Consider the following 17058-nt stretch of genomic DNA (forward strand, 5'->3'; position numbering starts at 1 on the left):
CCAAAGGTAAAGACACCGAGGCTGGAATTTGCGCCTGGCCGCTGACCACACAGATGCAAGCGTCCGCACACTCTCCTCTGGGTCAAGACGCCGGAAGGGCACACCGTGTGCCAGCGCCCCAGGAATGCCGCCTGTCCCCCCGCCCGGTGCCTTCCGCTGGGAAAGCCTGCGATGGCCAGGCAGCGAGGCGACGGCAGAGACAAGTGCCCGGTTCCAGACGTTCAGCAGCGCGTCTGCCCAGCGTCGGGAAGGCACGTGGGGACCAGCGGGCTCTGGGCAGCTGGGTGCTGCGGGTGGGGGCACGACGTCCAGGCCAGGCCGCAGCGGGGAGACCCGGGCGCGGCTGCACCTGTGCCCGGCCCCGCCGCCTCTTCCCCGCCCCCAGAGGCTCGGCAGCCAGTCGCCGGAGGCGGCGGCGTGACGTCACTGTTGCCGGGCAAACCGGGGGCGCGTCGGGCCTTCCCCTGCGGGGCCTGCGGGGACGTGGGGCCGGAAAGGAGACGGGAAAAGCCGGGGACAGAGACAGGGAGGCACGGAATGCATATTGTCGCAGGGCCCTGCAGCTAGGAAAGGCCCCAGGGTTACCCAGGCTTGGCGGTGCAGCGGGGAGGGCGGGAGGCCCAGCGCCCTGGCCGTCCGCTCAGAACAACCCACGCTGTTCCCGCCTCACCCCAGGGACCACCGGAAACATTGCTGACTTCCAGAATGGCTACAGGGAAGACGCAAACATGGGGAATGATGTGCGTGGTTAAAACGTAACCCTCCGGCAGAACACTGCTGCCCCTGTGCTGTCCGTGCTGGGCTCTCGGCCCCTTCCTCCGTGGACACCCGGCCGCACACGCGCTCACAGGCCCCGCCTGCCCGTGACACACCCTCCCGGCCCCTCGGCCCCCGAGCCTCTGGGGACTGCAGACCAACGTAAACACACATGCCTTGCACATTGGAAGAAAACGTCAAATTCCCGTCGGTACTTACAGCCCTAGACGCAGTCCCAGAAGCAAGGCCACCACAGCGCGAGCAGCACGTCCGCAGGAGGCGCTCACGGGTCGGGCTGCTGTGCCCGCCCTGAGCAGGGAGAAGCTGAAGCACAGCGGGCACACTGGGGCAGGCAGTTGCTCGGCGGTCACGAAAATGGAAGACGCAGACACTCGTTGACCCAGTGGCTCCTTGGAGTGGAAGGCACTGAAGTCCGCGGGCACACGGCCAGGGCGCTCACACGGCCCCGCGCTTAGGAGGGGGCCGGCGGCCTCCCGTGCGCTGTGTCATCACCTTCAAGTTCCTAACAGCCTTCTCTCTCCGTCTCTGTTCGTAAGTGAAGTCCGAGGACATTGCTCGGGGCCGAAGCCCAGGCTGCAGGCCCTTCCTGGTCTTCCGCTGTCCCCGCACCCGCAGGACAGCCTCCCAGCTCCCAGGAGACACTGACTGCGGCCTCTGCGCTGCGCTTTCCCAGGAGGCGCCGGGCAGAGGGCAAAGGAAGGGTCACACCTGTCAGGACGAGTCTGGCTGCCTCACCCCTTAGGTATCTGTTCCCTGGAAGAATGTGACATTAGACAGCAAAAACAAAAACGTGCCATCAAGACGGATCAAGGGTGTATCCACACGACAAAGGAAAGACTCCTCCCTTGCTGTTAGGACAAAGGGCCTCAGAGTTTCACTTTGTACGGAGACCCTCACATTATGTCGCTGGCCCTGGCAGACCAATATTCAAACCATACGTCAGCACACAATACTCACGGATTTGTGCTCTTACGTGACGTATAACCAAAATATAGTCTCAGGGTGACACAATGAAAGCAAGAGCCTTGTCTGTCTTGCTGAAACTTGTATTTTGAGACCCTAATATGAAGCGTGACACAGACGGGTTTTTTCTATGAAAAAATTCATAATTCATTTCATTTATATTATTCATTTATATTAATTGAATACAGTTTTTATGTAACCCAGCAAAATAGACGCTTAAAAAATTGAAATAACCTAAATGTTCTGGGAAAGTTAAGTTTGACACATTCATGCAATTAAATACTATATGTAGCTGTAGAGGCAAGAACATGTTCTGAAGGTAGTCAGATGAAAGATCTCTGAGATAAATGATTGCCACTTATGGGGTGCCTGGCTGCTGTAGCTGGTAGAACATGGGACTCTTGATCTTGGGGTCCTGAGTTCAAGCCCCATGTTGGGCGTAGGGCTTACTTAAAAAAAACTTAGTACTCTTTATGCTTAAAAAAATGCAAGGTGAGGGGAGTGCTTTCTCCTGGAGCCTCCTCCAGTGGGCGTATGGGGAAGGGTTCAGGGAAAACGAGGTGGTTCTGGATGGCTGGGAGGGAGGTATGTTATTTTGTGCCTTTGTATTTTGAAACAAATGCATATGAATAAGCAAGTAAACAAGGACTAACATTTGGAAGTAGAGGAGAGCTCAGGTATGTGTTAATGTGGGATTACACATTGTTCAGCAAACACAAGAAGCAAAGCAGTGTGCCTGGTGTCCTTTGTGTAGGATACATGTATGTATTTTACGTGTTGTCCGGAGGAGTTTACACTGTATGTCATTCCTACGACAGACGTATCGAGTGCTCACTGTTTCGCCTGTGGACAGCAGCCGGGTTAACACACAGGAGCTGTATTTAGGGTGTGTTTCTGCACACGTGACTGTGGACCCGGCCTGTTAGCAAACATGAGGAGAGGTGCAGATTGAATGCACACTACTGAGGCTGAGGACAGCAACACACACAAAAACAACCCGAGAATGCCTGTGAGGTCACATAACGTGTGCTGTGCAAACTCAGGGAAGGTGACATTTAAGTGCAAAGGGAAATGTCCAGCTCTGACCAGCACAGGGTGGCTTCACCTCATGCACATCCTGCTCCATGTCCAGCAGGCACCTGGTGCCCCTATACCCCCAGTTCTGTAAATGATGACACTACTGGCTCCCTTTAGGCTGGTGGCCCCTCCCCTTGTTGAAGTCACCTTTGCCCCAAGACCCCCACGTCTGCTCCCCCAGCTCCAGGACCTGAGGTAGTGGAGAACTCACAGGTGAGTGAGGGGAGATGACCAGCTTTGGGATAGAAAACCTGGTTTCGATGCCAGCCCGAGGGGCGCAACCTTGAGCACTTCACTTCGGTGGTTTCATTTCCTCATGTGTAGAATAAGAGTGATAATGATTTAACATTTGTGTTACTGTTGTGAGGCTTAAATGAATTAATACACGGAAATCACTTAGGACACTGCCACATGGAAGCACTCAGTAAGGTGTTTTGTGGTGTCTGTTAGTTTGTTTTCAGAAACGCCATTACTTCTCCAAAGTGGCGTTGATTGGCTGGCGTCTGGCCCTCTGCTCTCCAGACCCTGCAGCTCACCTGGCGCCAGCCAGCTTTGACAACAGGGTGATTTCAGGCACCCCACGACCCCTACGCCGCCCTGGGAGTGAGCTTGTGCACAGCTCTCCCTCCTGGACAGACATGCACCATGGAGGAAGAGCACCATCGCAGGACACTTTGGTTTTCGGAAGGAAGAACCCCCACTGGGGAGGCAGTCACCCAAGCACAGAGGCTGCCTTCCCACCTGACTCACCTCTGCAGCCCCTGGCTCTTATGCTCCCAGCTCCAGAGCAGCCAGCCTGTGCCCAACTGCAGCAGCCTTGCAGAGGGAAGGGGCCCAGGCACGCCGACCTTTCCGTTCTCCCAGCTCCTGGGGCTCTTCCCCAAAACCAGAAAACGGTGCTGCCCGATGCAACTTTTTGTGATGATGGAAAAGCCTCTCTTTGTGCTGTCGGATGTGTCAGCCACAGCTCATGTGCTGCTGAGCCTCATGTAAAACAAGGCTGGTGAATCTCAGAACTCAATTTTAAATTGTATTTCATTTCAATCTGAATGACTACTTGTGGCCAGTGATTACTGTATCAGACAACATGACTTTGAACTCTGTCCTGACCCTTTTTTCTTATTTGGTGAGACGGTGTTGCTTCAAGATTGGCAAATATGGTTTTCAAATTTGATGACTGATGTGGAGATGTTGGGGTTCAAGAGTGAACAGTCAAGAAAGAATTCAAGAAAGAAAAAGAGGGAGGTTTTATGAAAGCACGGGGCAGGACCCGTGGGTGGGAAGAGCTGCACTGGGGTTGTGAGGAGTGACTGGTTATCCACCCTCAGGCTGGGACGGGGTCAGGGACAGCGTAAGTCTGTACAGAATTTGGGAGCAAGTGTCCAGGGCGTTGAGGGACTAGCTGCTGTTGGGAGAAGGTCATTGACTACAGTGTAGTAAAGCCCCAGTCATGAGACGCTCCAGATGTGTAGGGGGGGCTGTAAGCTTGGAGGGTGATTGCCGGCATATATCCTGGAATGGGGGGGGGGAGGGAATAAAGGAGGCTCCCAAAGGGATGTTATATGTTAAAATGGATGCTGGGCTAACGTCCAGCTAAGATTGCCTTTTGCCTCCAGCAAAGTATTACCCTGGGGGCAGCTGAGATCCCAGAGGACGGTCACTGTTTCCAGTACTCGTCAATGGGCTACAGGTTATATGGAAGTTTAATTTTTCTTTTCTCTTGCTTTTGTTCTCCAGTCAGTGATGATACTGGTCTTACCGTTCAGTGAGCTGCTGAGTAAGGAGAAAGGTTGTATTTCTATTCCACATCTCCCCTTTCCCCTGTGACACAGAGGCCATCAGAGCATGATGTAACACCGGGGGCATGTGTCCTCGGCGGCTATGCCGACTGCCGGCCGCCGGCCTCCACGAGCTTCCTTCTTACACGGGGGCCTCTCTGAGCTCAGGCCACCTTCCTCTCCTGATGCTCCGCTCATGACCTTCCCAAACGTATTCCCTGGGAATGGGTGTGGCACACACCTGAGCGTAAGGCAGGAGGTTGGGTTTGTGTCAGAGAGAGGGAGCTGAGAGGTCTAGGAGAGAGGCCTGGCCGTGACCCTCATGAGTCTGCAGAAATGTCCTTCCTTTTCTAGAAGCCAACAATAATCCTCCACGCTGCCCAACGGCCGGAAGAGCTGGGTTGGAGGGACACCACTGGCCCACGGACAAGCCTTTCTGCCGGGAGGGGGACTGAGGCCCAGTACCAGGCAGCCTCCGCTCCACAGCTCGGAGGGGGTGGGGGAGCCAGACCCTGGCCCTCCCCGGGTCAGTGGCCCTTTTGTGTAAGTGCCTGGCAGGGATGACTCGGGCTGTTCCTGCTCTCCCTGGGTCCTCCCCTCGGGCGGTGTCAGAGGAAGGGGACACGAACCCTCTGCGGGGGGCTCTCTGTCCCCAGTCACAGTGGAGATGGCAAGTCCATCGGGCTCCCCTCCACCCAGCTGCCTTCCCTCCCTCCTCCTCCTCCTCCTCCTCCAGCCATCTTTCAGCTACGCAGGTAAGAGGTTTTTGTTTGTTTTTTTTCTGGGGAGACCCCGGGAGACCTAGAAGAGAAAGGCTGCTTCCCCAGGGCTCACCTCCTTCAGTTCACCCTCGTGTTGTCTTGCAAGTGGCCCGTCCATGCTGACACGGTCCCTCCCCAGAAAGCCTCGCTGGCTCACTGCAGGTTTCAGAGGAGAGTCCAGACCCCACAGCATGGCCTTGACTCAGGCCCTCCTTGACCTCATTCTGACCCATCTTTCCAGCGTGGGTTTCTCATCAACCAAATGGGCAGACACTAACCTGCTCTCAGGGCGTGATGCGGTTTGACATAGTAGTTCCTCCCCCTGGGAAATCTTTGTAAGTGCTGAGCGGCGCGTTATACTGGAGCCCTGCTGTCCTGTGCTGGTGGCAATAGAGACACAGAAGAGAGAGTCACAGCCTCAGGGAGCCAGCAACGAGGAGGCCCAGCCCTGTTCTCCCTGGCCAAGCCCTAACGGGCGGCGTGGGGAAACCAGCAGCCGGGAGTGTGGCTGACGCCTTCCACCAGGGAGAAGTTTGGGAGCATGGGCTGAGGCAGAGGGGAGGGAAGGCACAGAGCCGTCTGCGGACACGGTGTGGACCAGAACACAGGACTGAGGGGTCAAAAGTAAACCCTCGAGGGGAAAGTGGGGGCAGCTTGGCTCAGTTCAAACAGGAAGCCCCCCCACCCAAAGAGTTAAACTGCAAGGTGCTGGGCCACGTCCCAGGAGGGAACCCACAGGCGAGGGTGTCCGAGATGCACACGCTGGCAGGAGGGTGGCCACACACCAGAATGTCCCTCCCGCTCGGGACACTCACAGCTCATCTGTACCACTGTTCCCTGCTCCCAAATTCCATGTAAAATCTGGTGTCTTCCCTCAATGCTGCAGAGAGGCCCCTGAGACTGGCCCTCTGACAGCCACTGTCTTCTCTTGGGTGTCTGGGACAGGACAGTTCAGGGTCATAGGGCCCGGCCACCCCATCCGGGCGCTGGTGGGGGATGAAGCAGAGCTGCCGTGCCGCATACACCCTGGGAAGAACGCCACCGGCATGGAGGTGGGGTGGTACCGACCCCCCTTCTCCAGGGTGGTCCATCTCTACCGCAACGGCCGGGACCAGGACGCGGAGCAGGCGCCCGAGTACCGCGGGCGGACGGAGCTGCTGAGGGACAGCATGGGCGAGGGCAAGGTGACCCTCAGGATCCGGAACGTCAGGTTCTCAGACGAAGGAGGCTTCACCTGCTTCTTCCGGGACCACTCCTACCAGGAGGAGGCTGCGATGGAGCTCAAAGTGGAAGGTGAGAAGTGCCCCAACTTGGGTGGGGGCGGGGGAGACTTCAGTCCTCCTCTCAGCGGCCCTGAGATCCCCCAGCCAAGCTCCGCAGTCCCGGGAGAGGCATCAGGCGCCTGGGAGGCTCAGTCGGATACGCATCTCACTCTTGACTTCAGCTCAGGTCATGATCTCCCAGTTTCTGAGTTCGAGCCCCAAGTCAGTCTCTGTGCTGGCAGTGTGGAGCCTGCTTGGGAGTCTCTCTCTCTCTCATTCTGTTCCTTCCCCTCTCACACTGTCTCTGTGTCTCTCAAAATAATAAATAAATAAACTGAAAAAAAAAAAGAAAAGAAAATACTGCTTCAGAGCCATGCTACCTGGCTCGGAGGCCATTAGGTACTGTCGAATGATAAAAGCAAGCTGCGAGATGTAGGAAACAAACACAGGACTTTATGTGTTTGAACGTAGATGTAGATGCGAATATACTGCAATAAGGTATGGAAGAAAACCCATAAGAAAGTTCAGGGAATGTGGTTCACTTTGGGGGGTAAGAGGAGAGGAGGGAGAATGCAGTGCGATCCAAGCGAAGGAGAGACCGTAATTATCCATATGATCATACTTATGCATCCATATAACAGAGCTTCTAGTATGTGGGTATGTAGAGAGAAAATTAAAGAAAAGGTTTTTTTAAAAAATATATGAAACAATGATTTTCAGATATAGGACAACAGACAGTATAGGAAACGGATCTTTCTTTTTTTTTTTTAAGGTTTATTTTTGAGACAGAGAGAGATGGGGACACAGGTGGGGAGGGGCAGAGAAGAGAGGGAGACACAGAATGCCAAGCAGGCTCCAGGCTGTGAGCTGTCAGCACAGCCTGATGCAGGGCTCGAACCCACGAACTGTGAGATCAAGACCCGAGACGAAGTTGGACGCTTAACTGACTGAGCCACCCAGGCGCCCCATGGTTTTTTGTTTTTTTTTTTTATGTTTATTTAATTGTGAAGGAGAGAGACACAGAGCATGAGCAGGGGAGGGGCAGAGAGAGAGGGAGGCACAGAATCCCCAGCAGGCTCCAGGCTCTGAGCCCGAAGTGGGATCAAATTTGCAAGCTGTGAGATCATGACCTGAGCATAAGTCGGATGCCTAACTGGCTGAGTGACCCAGGTGCCCCTAAAGGAAAGTTTTCTTTTTTTAAAATTTATTTATTTTGAGAGAGACAGAGACAACACAAGTGGGGGAGGGGCAGAGAGGGAGAGAGAGAGTCCCAAGCAGGACCCTTGCTGTCAGCACAGAGCCCCACTTGGGACTCCATCCCACGGTGAGTTCATGACCTGAGCTGAAATCAAGACTCGAACACTTAACAACCAAACCACCCAACCTCCCCCAAAGAAAAGTTTTTTAAAGGTTCTTTTTAAAAATGTTTTTAATGTTTGTTTTTGAGAGAAAGGGAGAGACGGTGCAAGCAGGGGAGGAACAGAGAGGAGACACAGGCTCCGGGCTCTGAGCTGTCAGCACAGAGCCCGACGCGGGGCTCGAACCCACAAACTGAGATCATGACCTGAGCCGAAGTCGGACGCTTAACCCACTGAGCCACCCAGGTGCCCCTAAAGTTTTTTAGATAAGATAAAGAAAAACCAAAAATAAAAAAAAAACCTGACAAATAGAGGCAGCAAACCCCCAAATAATTCATTTGTTCTTATTTCATGCCACTAGAGGGGATGGTGAAGAATGTGAGAGTTGATCCCAGTGTTTGGAATGTCTTCCTGTTTGTTTGTTATAAACAAAGGCGTCATTCCTAACGAGTCAAAATGACCAAATCCGAGTAGAATGAATCTGTACGGCCCTGAAACCCCATTCCTGGTAAACGTGGCCCACGTCTGGACACGGCCCCAGCAGGAGATGTGCCTCCTCAGGGCCTTCTCTTGCTGTTTGTACGATGGGTGACTCGGAAACGTAGGCTCTGGCCTTATCACAGGCGGGTGAAGACGTGGACAGGGTGAGGGGAGAGAGAGCGGGCTTTCCTGTAGAAGAACAGAAATGTCTCAAGGGCCTGCGCCTCAGGCCTTTCCCTCCTCCCACCGGCTCTTCAGACAATCGGTCACTTTAGTGTGCGGTGCCGGGACCAGGAGCCGGCATTGTACGCGGATAACAAAGCACTGCTTCTGGAGAAGGGTGGCGGGGACTTGAAGCGGCGGCTTTGTGAGCCACAGAGTGCGCGCACAGCTGGCCTCGGGGCTTGTACCTGCAGCGAAGGGGGGCCCTTCCCTCTCTTGTCCGTCTCGTCGCAGGAAAGGAAGGAAGCAGGGAAGAGAAGGGGGGTGAGAAAGGAAGGAGGGGAGGGGGGAGGGAAGGAAGGAAGGAAGGAAGGAAGGAAGGAAGGAAGGAAGGAAGGGGAAGCCAAGCGCCCCTTCTCTCTGCCTCAGGGGAGAAAGTTTTTCTTTGATCCTCCCATTCCAACCCCCTTCCTCCCCTCTTAGAGTCTGCCGGCCTAAGAGTCTAAAAAAAGAATGATTTACAAGTAAACAGGACACCACCCGCCTTGCCTGGGGAGCCAGGAATCTGAGAAGAATCTAGGACTGAAAGGAAACTGCCCCTCCTTCTCCAGATTCTTTTATCTTTCTTTCCAGCTTTTTTTTTCTTGTCATTTTTGGGATTTTACCACTTGTCTCTAACCCTTTCTTTAAACTCTCCAGTTTGACACTTTGGAGCGTAGGAGAAGCAGACAGAATACTGCAAGGAGCCAGCACACACCACCTTTCCGCCAGGATCAGCCTGCTTCGCCCGGCCCCGCTCAGTCCCCTCCCCAACGCAGTCGCGGCGCCAGCCCTAGGCGGCATTACCGGCCCATTGCTAAATGCTTGGGAACGTGTAGGGGCACCAGCCCAGCTCAGTCAGGGCAGCACGGGACGCTTGACCTTGGGTCGTGAGCCCCACATTGGTGGCAGAGTTTACTTGGGGGAAAAATGTATTACTCAAATGTAAGATGAATCAATACTGTTATCATATCTTCTAAAATTAACAGAAATTCCTGGGGCGCCTGGGTGGCTCAGTGGGCTGAGCGTCCAACTTCAGCTCAGGTCATGATCTCACAGTTCGTGGGTTCAAGTCCCTTGGCAGGCTCTGTGCTGACAGCTAGTGTGGAGCCTGGAGCCTGTTTCCGATTCTGTGTCTCCCCCTCTCTCTGACCCTCCCCTGCTCACGCTGTCTGTCTCTCTCTCAGAAATAAATAAAACATTAAAAAAAGAGATGATGTTTATATTTTAAAAAATAATAAAATTAACAGAAATTCCTTAATATCAGCAATACCCCACTCTGTGTTCAAATTCCCCTGATTGTCTCACAAATATATTTTTACAATTGCTTAGTTTGAGTCCCACCCGATCGAGATCCACGGCTCGGTGCTTGTCCTGTGGAGTTTCCCCCGCTCCAGATTTTGCTGACGTAATGCTGTGCATCATGGTGCTCCACCTGTATTTCTTGTAAACCAATAGAGAAGTACAGTCAGATTCAGGTTTAATTTAGTTTTCAGGCACTCATAGCTGATGCTGTGCAGTCCTTATTGCTTTACTTCGGAAAGACTCATAAACCCTCGCTTTCTCTTTTTGTGATTCTAATCCTTGGTGAAGGGATAAAGGTGTGCAAAGCAGGTACCTGCTAATTCATGTCTGCAGGTCACCTCTGGTGAGAACTCTGAGAGCAGAGTTGGTACTTGCTTCTAGTCAGTGTAACAATGCACACGAGCCGTAATCTGCAGCTTCAAGAAGTTTATTCCTAAGAAGCCCTCCTGGACAAGCTGCTTGCGGTAACTGAGTCCCTACTCTTGACGGCAGTGTCTTTATCTAGCCTTGAAAGGAGGGAGCAGGAAGAAAAGGGCTCGACCCTTGCTGGGCACAGAGACCAGACAGGCTGAGCTCTCTCGCACTCGTGGTGCGGAGCCGGAGGCCAGCCCTGCCCCACCGACGGCCCCACCCATCCTCAGCCATAAACCCTGTGCGTGCTACTTTCTCAAAAGTTCCACAAGATGTGTTCTTAACCTTTCTCTACGTCACCCCTGTGAGGGACCCCTTCTCTTTTTTATAAGTAAGCTCTACGTCCAACATGGGGTTCGCTCACGACCCCGAGATCAGAATCACACGCTCTACTGGCTGAGCCAGACAGGCATTTTGCCCTTCCTCAGAAGGATGTTTTGAATGCAAGGAAACGTGCTTGTACTGAAACACAGTTATCAAAATGTTAAAACAACAAAATATGGAGTGGCCCTGATACTTAGTGTAATTTCAAGATAGTAATGAATGTGATATTTTGAGGTTTGCAATAACTCTAATGTGATGAGATATTTGTGGTTTTTATTGAGACAAAGTCACAGGTTCTGTTCACAATACTGTGCGGTGTCGCTTACAGACGTGCTAATTGAAAGAAATGAGGAATTTCAGTTTAAAGGTTACTAAAAATAAGTATGCGTGTTTTCCTGTTTAATTCCGCAGATCCTGACTTCCTAAACGCCCACTGCGCCCTAGTTCAGGCTTAGGCCGTGTTCTGTCTTTAAGATTAGCTGGACTCCCCCCCCCCTCCGCCGGGTGGGCTTTTAAGATTAGCTGGACTCCCCCCCTCCGCCGGGTGGGCTTTAAGATTAGCTGGACTCCCCCCCCTCTGCCGGGTGGGCTTTAAGATTAGCTGGACTCCCCCCCCCCTCCGCTGGGTGGGCGGTCGTGGGTCAGTCTCCCTCCCCTTAGGACCCTTCGCCGTGCCCTGCGGCCTCTAAGCCCAGACCCGGGTCTTAGCGGGTTATCAGAACTGGCCTAGGAAACAGCCTTGAGAATAACCAGGCCTGGGGCGCCTGGGGGCTCAGTCGGTTGAGCATCTGACTTCGGCTCAGGTCATGACCTCGCGGTTCGTGGGTTCGAGCCCCACGTCTGGCTCTGTGCTGACAGCTCGGAGCCTGGAGCTGCTTCGGAGTCTGTGTCTCCCTCTCTCTCTGGCCCTCCCCTGCCCACGCTGTGTCTCACAAATAAAACATTAAAAGAGAGAGAGAGAGAGAGAATAACCAGGCCTCCCTGGAAGCAAACCCACTTTCTCTTCGAGGCCACGCTCAGTTCTGTGTCTTCTTTGGCCCCGGGTGACACTGGTTCCTGCCTGGACAGACGCGCCCAGCGCGGTGCTGGGCCTGCAGCCTGGTTCTGCCTTTCAGATCCCTTCTACTGGATCAACCCCGGGGTGCTGGTGCTGATGGCCGTGCTGCCCGTGCTCCTACTGCAGACCACGCTGGGCCTCGTCTACCTCTGCCTGCAGCGCAGACTGAGAGGTACGGCTGGACGTCGCGGGGCTGCCGGGGACCCTTCCTGGAGCTCAGCGGGCCTCTTAGAGCTCCAATGACGAACTGATGTTTGGTTTGGAGTGACTTCTGGGCTCAAAAGTCCATGATGACAAGTTTTACATCTTACCTGGTGCTTTTGTTTATGTAACAGGACTTGCATTGCCCTCTGAGGTAGGGCCGATGTAGAATAGCCCCATTTTACAGAGGACACACTGAGGCCTGGAGAGGTTCAGTATTTACTGAAGCTGATGTGCCTTGTAAGGGGCAGAGCTGGGCCTCGCCCCCACGTTCCAGCCCCCCAGCCACACAGGGAGAGTGAGATGAGGGTCGGACGGGTCTGTGTCTGGCAGAGGTTTAACAAACACCACCACGTACTAGGTGCTCAAACTTGTTTCCTCCTTTGTTCAGCACTGAGGGCTCATGTTCAGCCGTCAGTGTTTTTGCCCCGAGCGTCCATCCTAAGCCTTCTGTCAGGTATTCTCAAAGCCCGCACGAGGGACCTTCTCCCCCATCCACCCCGGGGCCCAGGATGCCCGGGCCTGCAGGCGGGCACGCAGGTGGGAGCAGCAATGGGGTCTTCTCGATCCCCTTGAACTCTGCCCCGGGGTACCCAGTGACCTTCACTGCATGAGGCTGAGCAGGAACAGCCCACAGNGTCTCACCTGAGGGGATATTGAGATGCAAAGCGTCCGGTTGGGAGCCCACCTCAAAGTACTTGCTCCGCTGAAGGTTTCATTCCTCCAGTCCTCATTCAGATGGGAAGTGGCTTTAGATTTACAAACTGACAGCCCTGAGGGGTCCAGGGGCCGTGAGAACAGAGAACCGGCCAGGAGAGGGGTCCGCAGCAGTGGGGGAGCCCTGACCATAAAGCCTGGGTGCTCCCGCCCTCCCCGGGCTGCTGGGGGTGGAAGGGCCCCATGCGATGCCAGCGCTGGGACTAAAAATGTTGCCTTTCTCTATTTTAGGAAAACTTCGGGCAGAGATAGGTGAGTTTTAGTCTCGCTCCATCTGCCGCCCCTCCCTTCTGGTTTTGGCCCTTTTCTCTGACACCCTCTTTGGCCCCCTTCGCACAGAAACTGTGCAAAGTCGGCTTCCCCTGCCTGCTGCCAGCCGGGGCGAGGCAGTCCCTCTGTGCCACAACTGGAAACAGTTTTAAGAGCTTAAATAACAAAGGCTCATGTGTTCCCTTTCAGAGAATCTCCACCGGACTTTCGGTAAGTGCTGGGGCCCCGGTCCCCGAGTCCTCCGGGGTGGCCCGGGCAGTAAGAGGCCTCTGCCTCTTTCTCTGAGAAAGTCACCATCTACCCGCATGTAGGATTGGTGATGGCAGCAAATTCTCCTGTCACACTTCTGTCCCAAGCGCCACACTAACAGCTCTCCATGCTAACCCGTTCTGTAGGAATTACAGGGACTTGCTGTACATCATTTCCCTTTTCAGACGCTACCGAGGGGAGGTAAACCCATCCTTTGCACATACACTTGAGGTCTAGTTGGGGAGGCGATAAAATTAACTGGAGAACAAAGCACTTATGTGTCACCACCTGAGCTCACATACTGGAAATGAGTTTTCGAGAGCACAGAACAAGCAGCCGTCCTGCGGGAGAGAAGCCACCAAGCCCGATAGAACGGACAGTCCCCGTCCTGTCTCCACTGCAGGCCGCCCAGCGCCTCGGGACAGCGCTGCAGCAGAACGCAGCCAAACAGTGGCTGCGTGGACACTGCAGAAATTAGAAGATGCCTGGGGCCGAGCACCCCTGCTCCCCAGGGCCACACACACACACACACACACACACACACACACGCACACAGACACCAACCCAAAAAGGGAGGAACAAGACCTGTGTTTTGTAGGGTTCATACAGATTCTTTCTGTCCCGTGAATCTCCTCAGCACTCTGGCAAAGCCTAATGGACCCTTTTCCAGAATAATGTTTTTAAACGTACACACACATCACCGACACAGACGACGGCAAAGAAAACCATTGAACTGAAATACAGGTATCAAAATATAAACACATTTGTATTTGGTAACATGTAATCTGTAATATAGTAACAAATGTTTTTTTAAATAACAAAAATGCATTAAATAAGAATGTAGCAGCAGGCCTAATAACTTATAATTTCAAAACATTCACAAACATTTTGAGATTTCAGTAACAACCCCAACGGGAATGAAAGTATCTGTGGTTGTCATCGGCGATAAAGTCACAGGTACTGCTGATGACTGCTGTGTTGCCTACATTTTTAATGGAAGAAACTGCTAAATTCAGTTAAAGGTTGGTGAAAAGGAAGACATAATGCTTTTCTCCTCCAAGCTCACGACCGCCCTGAACTCTCCGCAGACCCCTGTAGTGTTCCTGGACCCCAGGTTGAGAAACCCAATAATGAACAGAGCTGGGTGGGCGGGGCTCCAGCGGACACACATTAGTTAATCTTGTCTGTTCTGTGACGACCCAGACCCACACTTCCTGAGGGTGCCCTGCTGGAAGATCACCCTGTTCACGCTGGTGCCGGTGCTCGGACCCCTGCTTGCCCTGGTCATCTGCTACAACTGGCTGCATCGGAGACTGGCAGGTACACAGGGCCGCAAGGATGACCTGAGTGATGGGGACCAGGTCGTCCCCGAAGAGGGAAAGAGTGGGACCAGGGCTTAAGATGCAGAGAACCGGATTTTGTACCTCCTGTGTCCCCAAGGCCAACCCCAGGCTCCTCAGGGACTATGTGGGGAGGGGACACACCACCTTCCACCAGTCACTTATTTCTCTTTTTTTTCAGGGCAATTTCTTGAAGAGCTAAGTAAGTTTTCTTCCCCTTTATAACTGAGAACAAAAGCCAGAAAGGCAGAAAGAGGAAGCGGGGTAGCCGAGGGAACCCAAGGGGGAAGGTGTGGGGGGGCTCCCACAGCAGGGGCAGCTGGAGGGACCCCAGGGGGAAGGCGGAGGGGGGTGGCCATCCCCCCCCACCCGCTGCTAGGACTCCCACGCTGCCCAGGAGCCACCCTGAGCCTCATTCCAAGACCACCCACGGAGAAGAGAGCCCCCCCCCCCAGGGCTTAATGGCTTGCTGCTCTGAACCGCTGACAGATTTTCAAGCCACTTTCTCCTCCTTCTAGGAAACCCCTTCTGAGCTTCGCTGGTCCACGGACTGGCCCTCAGCATGCGGGATCCCCCACATTGTGCACTCACTGGCCTCCTTGCTGCCGGGACCTTCCCATCTGCGTTTCCAGGAATGCTGGGAGCTCCCAACAGGATTGAGTTTCCTTCTGTCGTCAGCCTTTTCTGTCTCCTCATCTCTCCTGTCCAGTCGTCCAACTGGAAGCCCCTCTGGCCACAGCCAGGTGGGCGCTCCTTTCCCCGATGACACCTGAGCTGGACAGTGACACAGGCAGCAGGCTCTCGGCCGTGGACTGTGACCAAGGCACCCCTGTTGCACATCCCAATGTGCAACCTCGAAATGGTGGTCCTGCCCCGAGGGGCAGGGCTGAGAGGTGGGGGGCTGAGGGAAGGGGCAGGAGGGTCCAGACCATCGGAGCTGAGTGAGCTGCTGGGAGGCCTGGGGAGCCGGCCGAGGCCAAGCCTGCAGTGGAGGCCACACCCCGTGTCACGTGTCACCACCCGCGCCCAGAGTCCTTCCCTCCAGCCCTTCCCTCCTGTCCAGCAGAACCTCCAATGTTTTCTGCAACAACTACTACTTGATGGTCTCTCAGACACAAAGAAACAAGCTAGGTGCTAAGTCATGATAATACAAGTTTCCGTGAACCACTGCTCACCCCTGTTCCTTTCTGCATTTCCCTCGCGACCCCTCCCGTCTTCCTGCATCCGGAGGTCAGGACTAGGAAACACAGGCGCACAGAATGGCTGCTGCTTTATGTCCCAAGACCCTCACGGCCTCACTTGCTTTCTCTGCTCTGCACACACTCTCCCCCGCCCCCTGCCCTCTCCTGGGGCCCGGGATCCGGGGGCACAACCATCTCCTTTCCTGCCAAAGGGGAGGCGTCGCGGAAGAAGCCAAGCCACTGAGCCAGGGTGGCCCGGCACGCGTCCTTGCCTTTGGAGCCCCCCCAGTGGCCCACAAGGCCCTCCTTGTCCCCGAAGCAGACGTCGCAGACGGGGCAGCGGTAGACCTGCTGCCTCCAGTGTGTGTGCTGGTGCCTGGCCAGCCCCGGCAGTGACCCGAAGGCCTTGCCACAGCGGAAGCAGCAGCGTGGCTGCTCCGTGATGTGCGCCTTCTGGTGGCTGGACAGGCAGGCTTTCCTGCTAAACGTCGGAGGGCAGTGGGAGCCAGAGAAGACCTTGAGTCCTGAAGGCTTTGCTGGGGGACAGTTGGACCCGGTGTCCAGGCAGCGGGTTCTGGTGTCAGGGTCCCGGGTCCCGGTCCCAGGCCCCAGGGTTGCAGTGGCCTGTGCCTGAGGTTTCACGCCAATCGCCTGCTTCCTGTCTGTAGACGGCTGGGCCTGAGCTACCGGACCCTTGGTTCCAAATACAGGCTCTCGGGTCCTGGCCGCCGGCTCCCGGCTGCTCGCCTGGCTCCCGTGCGGAGACTCCTGAGACCGAGCGCTGGCGCCCAGAAGCCTCACAACGCGCTCCCAGTCCCTGGCCACTGGCTCCTGGTTTTGGTGCGTCTTCTGGTGCCGTTTGAGCTCGGACTGGTCCCGGAAGCCCTTCCCACACGAGGCGCAGGAGTGCGGCCGGTAGCCCAGGTGCACGCGGCGGTGGCGGCTCAGGCCTGACGCGTCGCGGTAGGTCTTGTCGCAGAGCGGGCAGCAGAAGGGCCTCTCCCCCAGGTGCAGGCGCCTGTGGTAGCTGAGGTCCTTGGGGTTCCGGAACGACCTCCCGCACTGGCTGCAGCTGTTCGTCTTGTGGGGGTTGTGCACAAACTGATGGCTGTGCAGGTTGGAGCGCTTGCTGAAAGTCCTGCCGCACACGTGGCAGGGGAACGGCGGCCCGGGCTGCGGGGCTGAGCACTTGGGGGCCCTGCGCCCGGACCCTGCAGGGCCACAGGGCCCGCCCGCGCCTCTGCCAGCAAGGCGGCCCTCCTTATCTCTGCCCCTGCTGCTCCGGCTCCCTTCTGGAAGCTCCTGTGTCTGGCTTCCTGGGGGGGTGGGGGGGCGCAGAGAAAGGA

The 17058-nt window shown here is 55.1% G+C and overlaps 3 protein-coding genes across 8 annotated transcripts in view; 1 reads left to right on the forward strand and 2 right to left on the reverse strand.

The window, feature by feature from the left end:
* GABBR1 (gamma-aminobutyric acid type B receptor subunit 1) overlaps window positions 1-1409 on the reverse strand; it is a 39989-nt gene extending 38580 nt beyond the window's left edge. The window contains exon 1 of the mRNA XM_077748949.1: window positions 976-1409. The gene's annotated coding sequence lies outside the window, so the exon portion shown is untranslated. The remainder of the gene's footprint in view (window positions 1-975) is intronic.
* Window positions 1410-4899: 3490 nt separating this feature from the next.
* MOG (myelin oligodendrocyte glycoprotein) lies at window positions 4900-15705 on the forward strand. Its single transcript, XM_077748965.1, has 8 exons — window positions 4900-5350; window positions 6302-6649; window positions 11813-11926; window positions 12904-12924; window positions 13132-13152; window positions 14395-14511; window positions 14713-14733; window positions 15050-15705. The coding sequence occupies exons 1-8, from the start codon at window positions 5263-5265 to the stop codon at window positions 15061-15063; spliced, it is 744 nt and encodes a 247-aa protein (XP_077605091.1). The 5' UTR covers window positions 4900-5262; the 3' UTR covers window positions 15064-15705.
* Window positions 13939-17058, reverse strand: part of ZFP57 (ZFP57 zinc finger protein) — a 25843-nt gene continuing 22723 nt past the window's right edge. For all 6 annotated transcript variants that reach the window (XM_077748962.1, XM_077748960.1, XM_077748959.1 and 3 more), the window contains one exon: window positions 13939-17028. In XM_077748962.1, the coding sequence (XP_077605088.1) occupies window positions 15827-17028 (1202 nt within the window). In that variant the 3' untranslated portion in view covers window positions 13939-15826. The remainder of the gene's footprint in view (window positions 17029-17058) is intronic.

This window comes from Crocuta crocuta, unplaced genomic scaffold (assembly GCF_008692635.1).
Source record: "Crocuta crocuta isolate KB4526 unplaced genomic scaffold, BGI_CrCroc_1.0 scaffold259, whole genome shotgun sequence".
NCBI classification, from domain to species: domain Eukaryota; kingdom Metazoa; phylum Chordata; class Mammalia; order Carnivora; family Hyaenidae; genus Crocuta; species Crocuta crocuta.

Bases quoted from the DNA above. Each gene is read 5' to 3' on its own strand.
- MOG (XM_077748965.1), top strand. From the start codon at position 5,263: ATGGCAAGTCCATCGGGCTCCCCTCCACCCAGCTGCCTTCCCTCCCTC. The intron at 5,351-6,301 runs GTAAGAGGTTTT...TGTCTGGGACAG, and splicing joins GCCATCTTTCAGCTACGCAG to GACAGTTCAGGGTCATAGGG. The intron at 12,925-13,131 runs GTGAGTTTTAGT...GTTCCCTTTCAG, and splicing joins AAAACTTCGGGCAGAGATAG to AGAATCTCCACCGGACTTTC.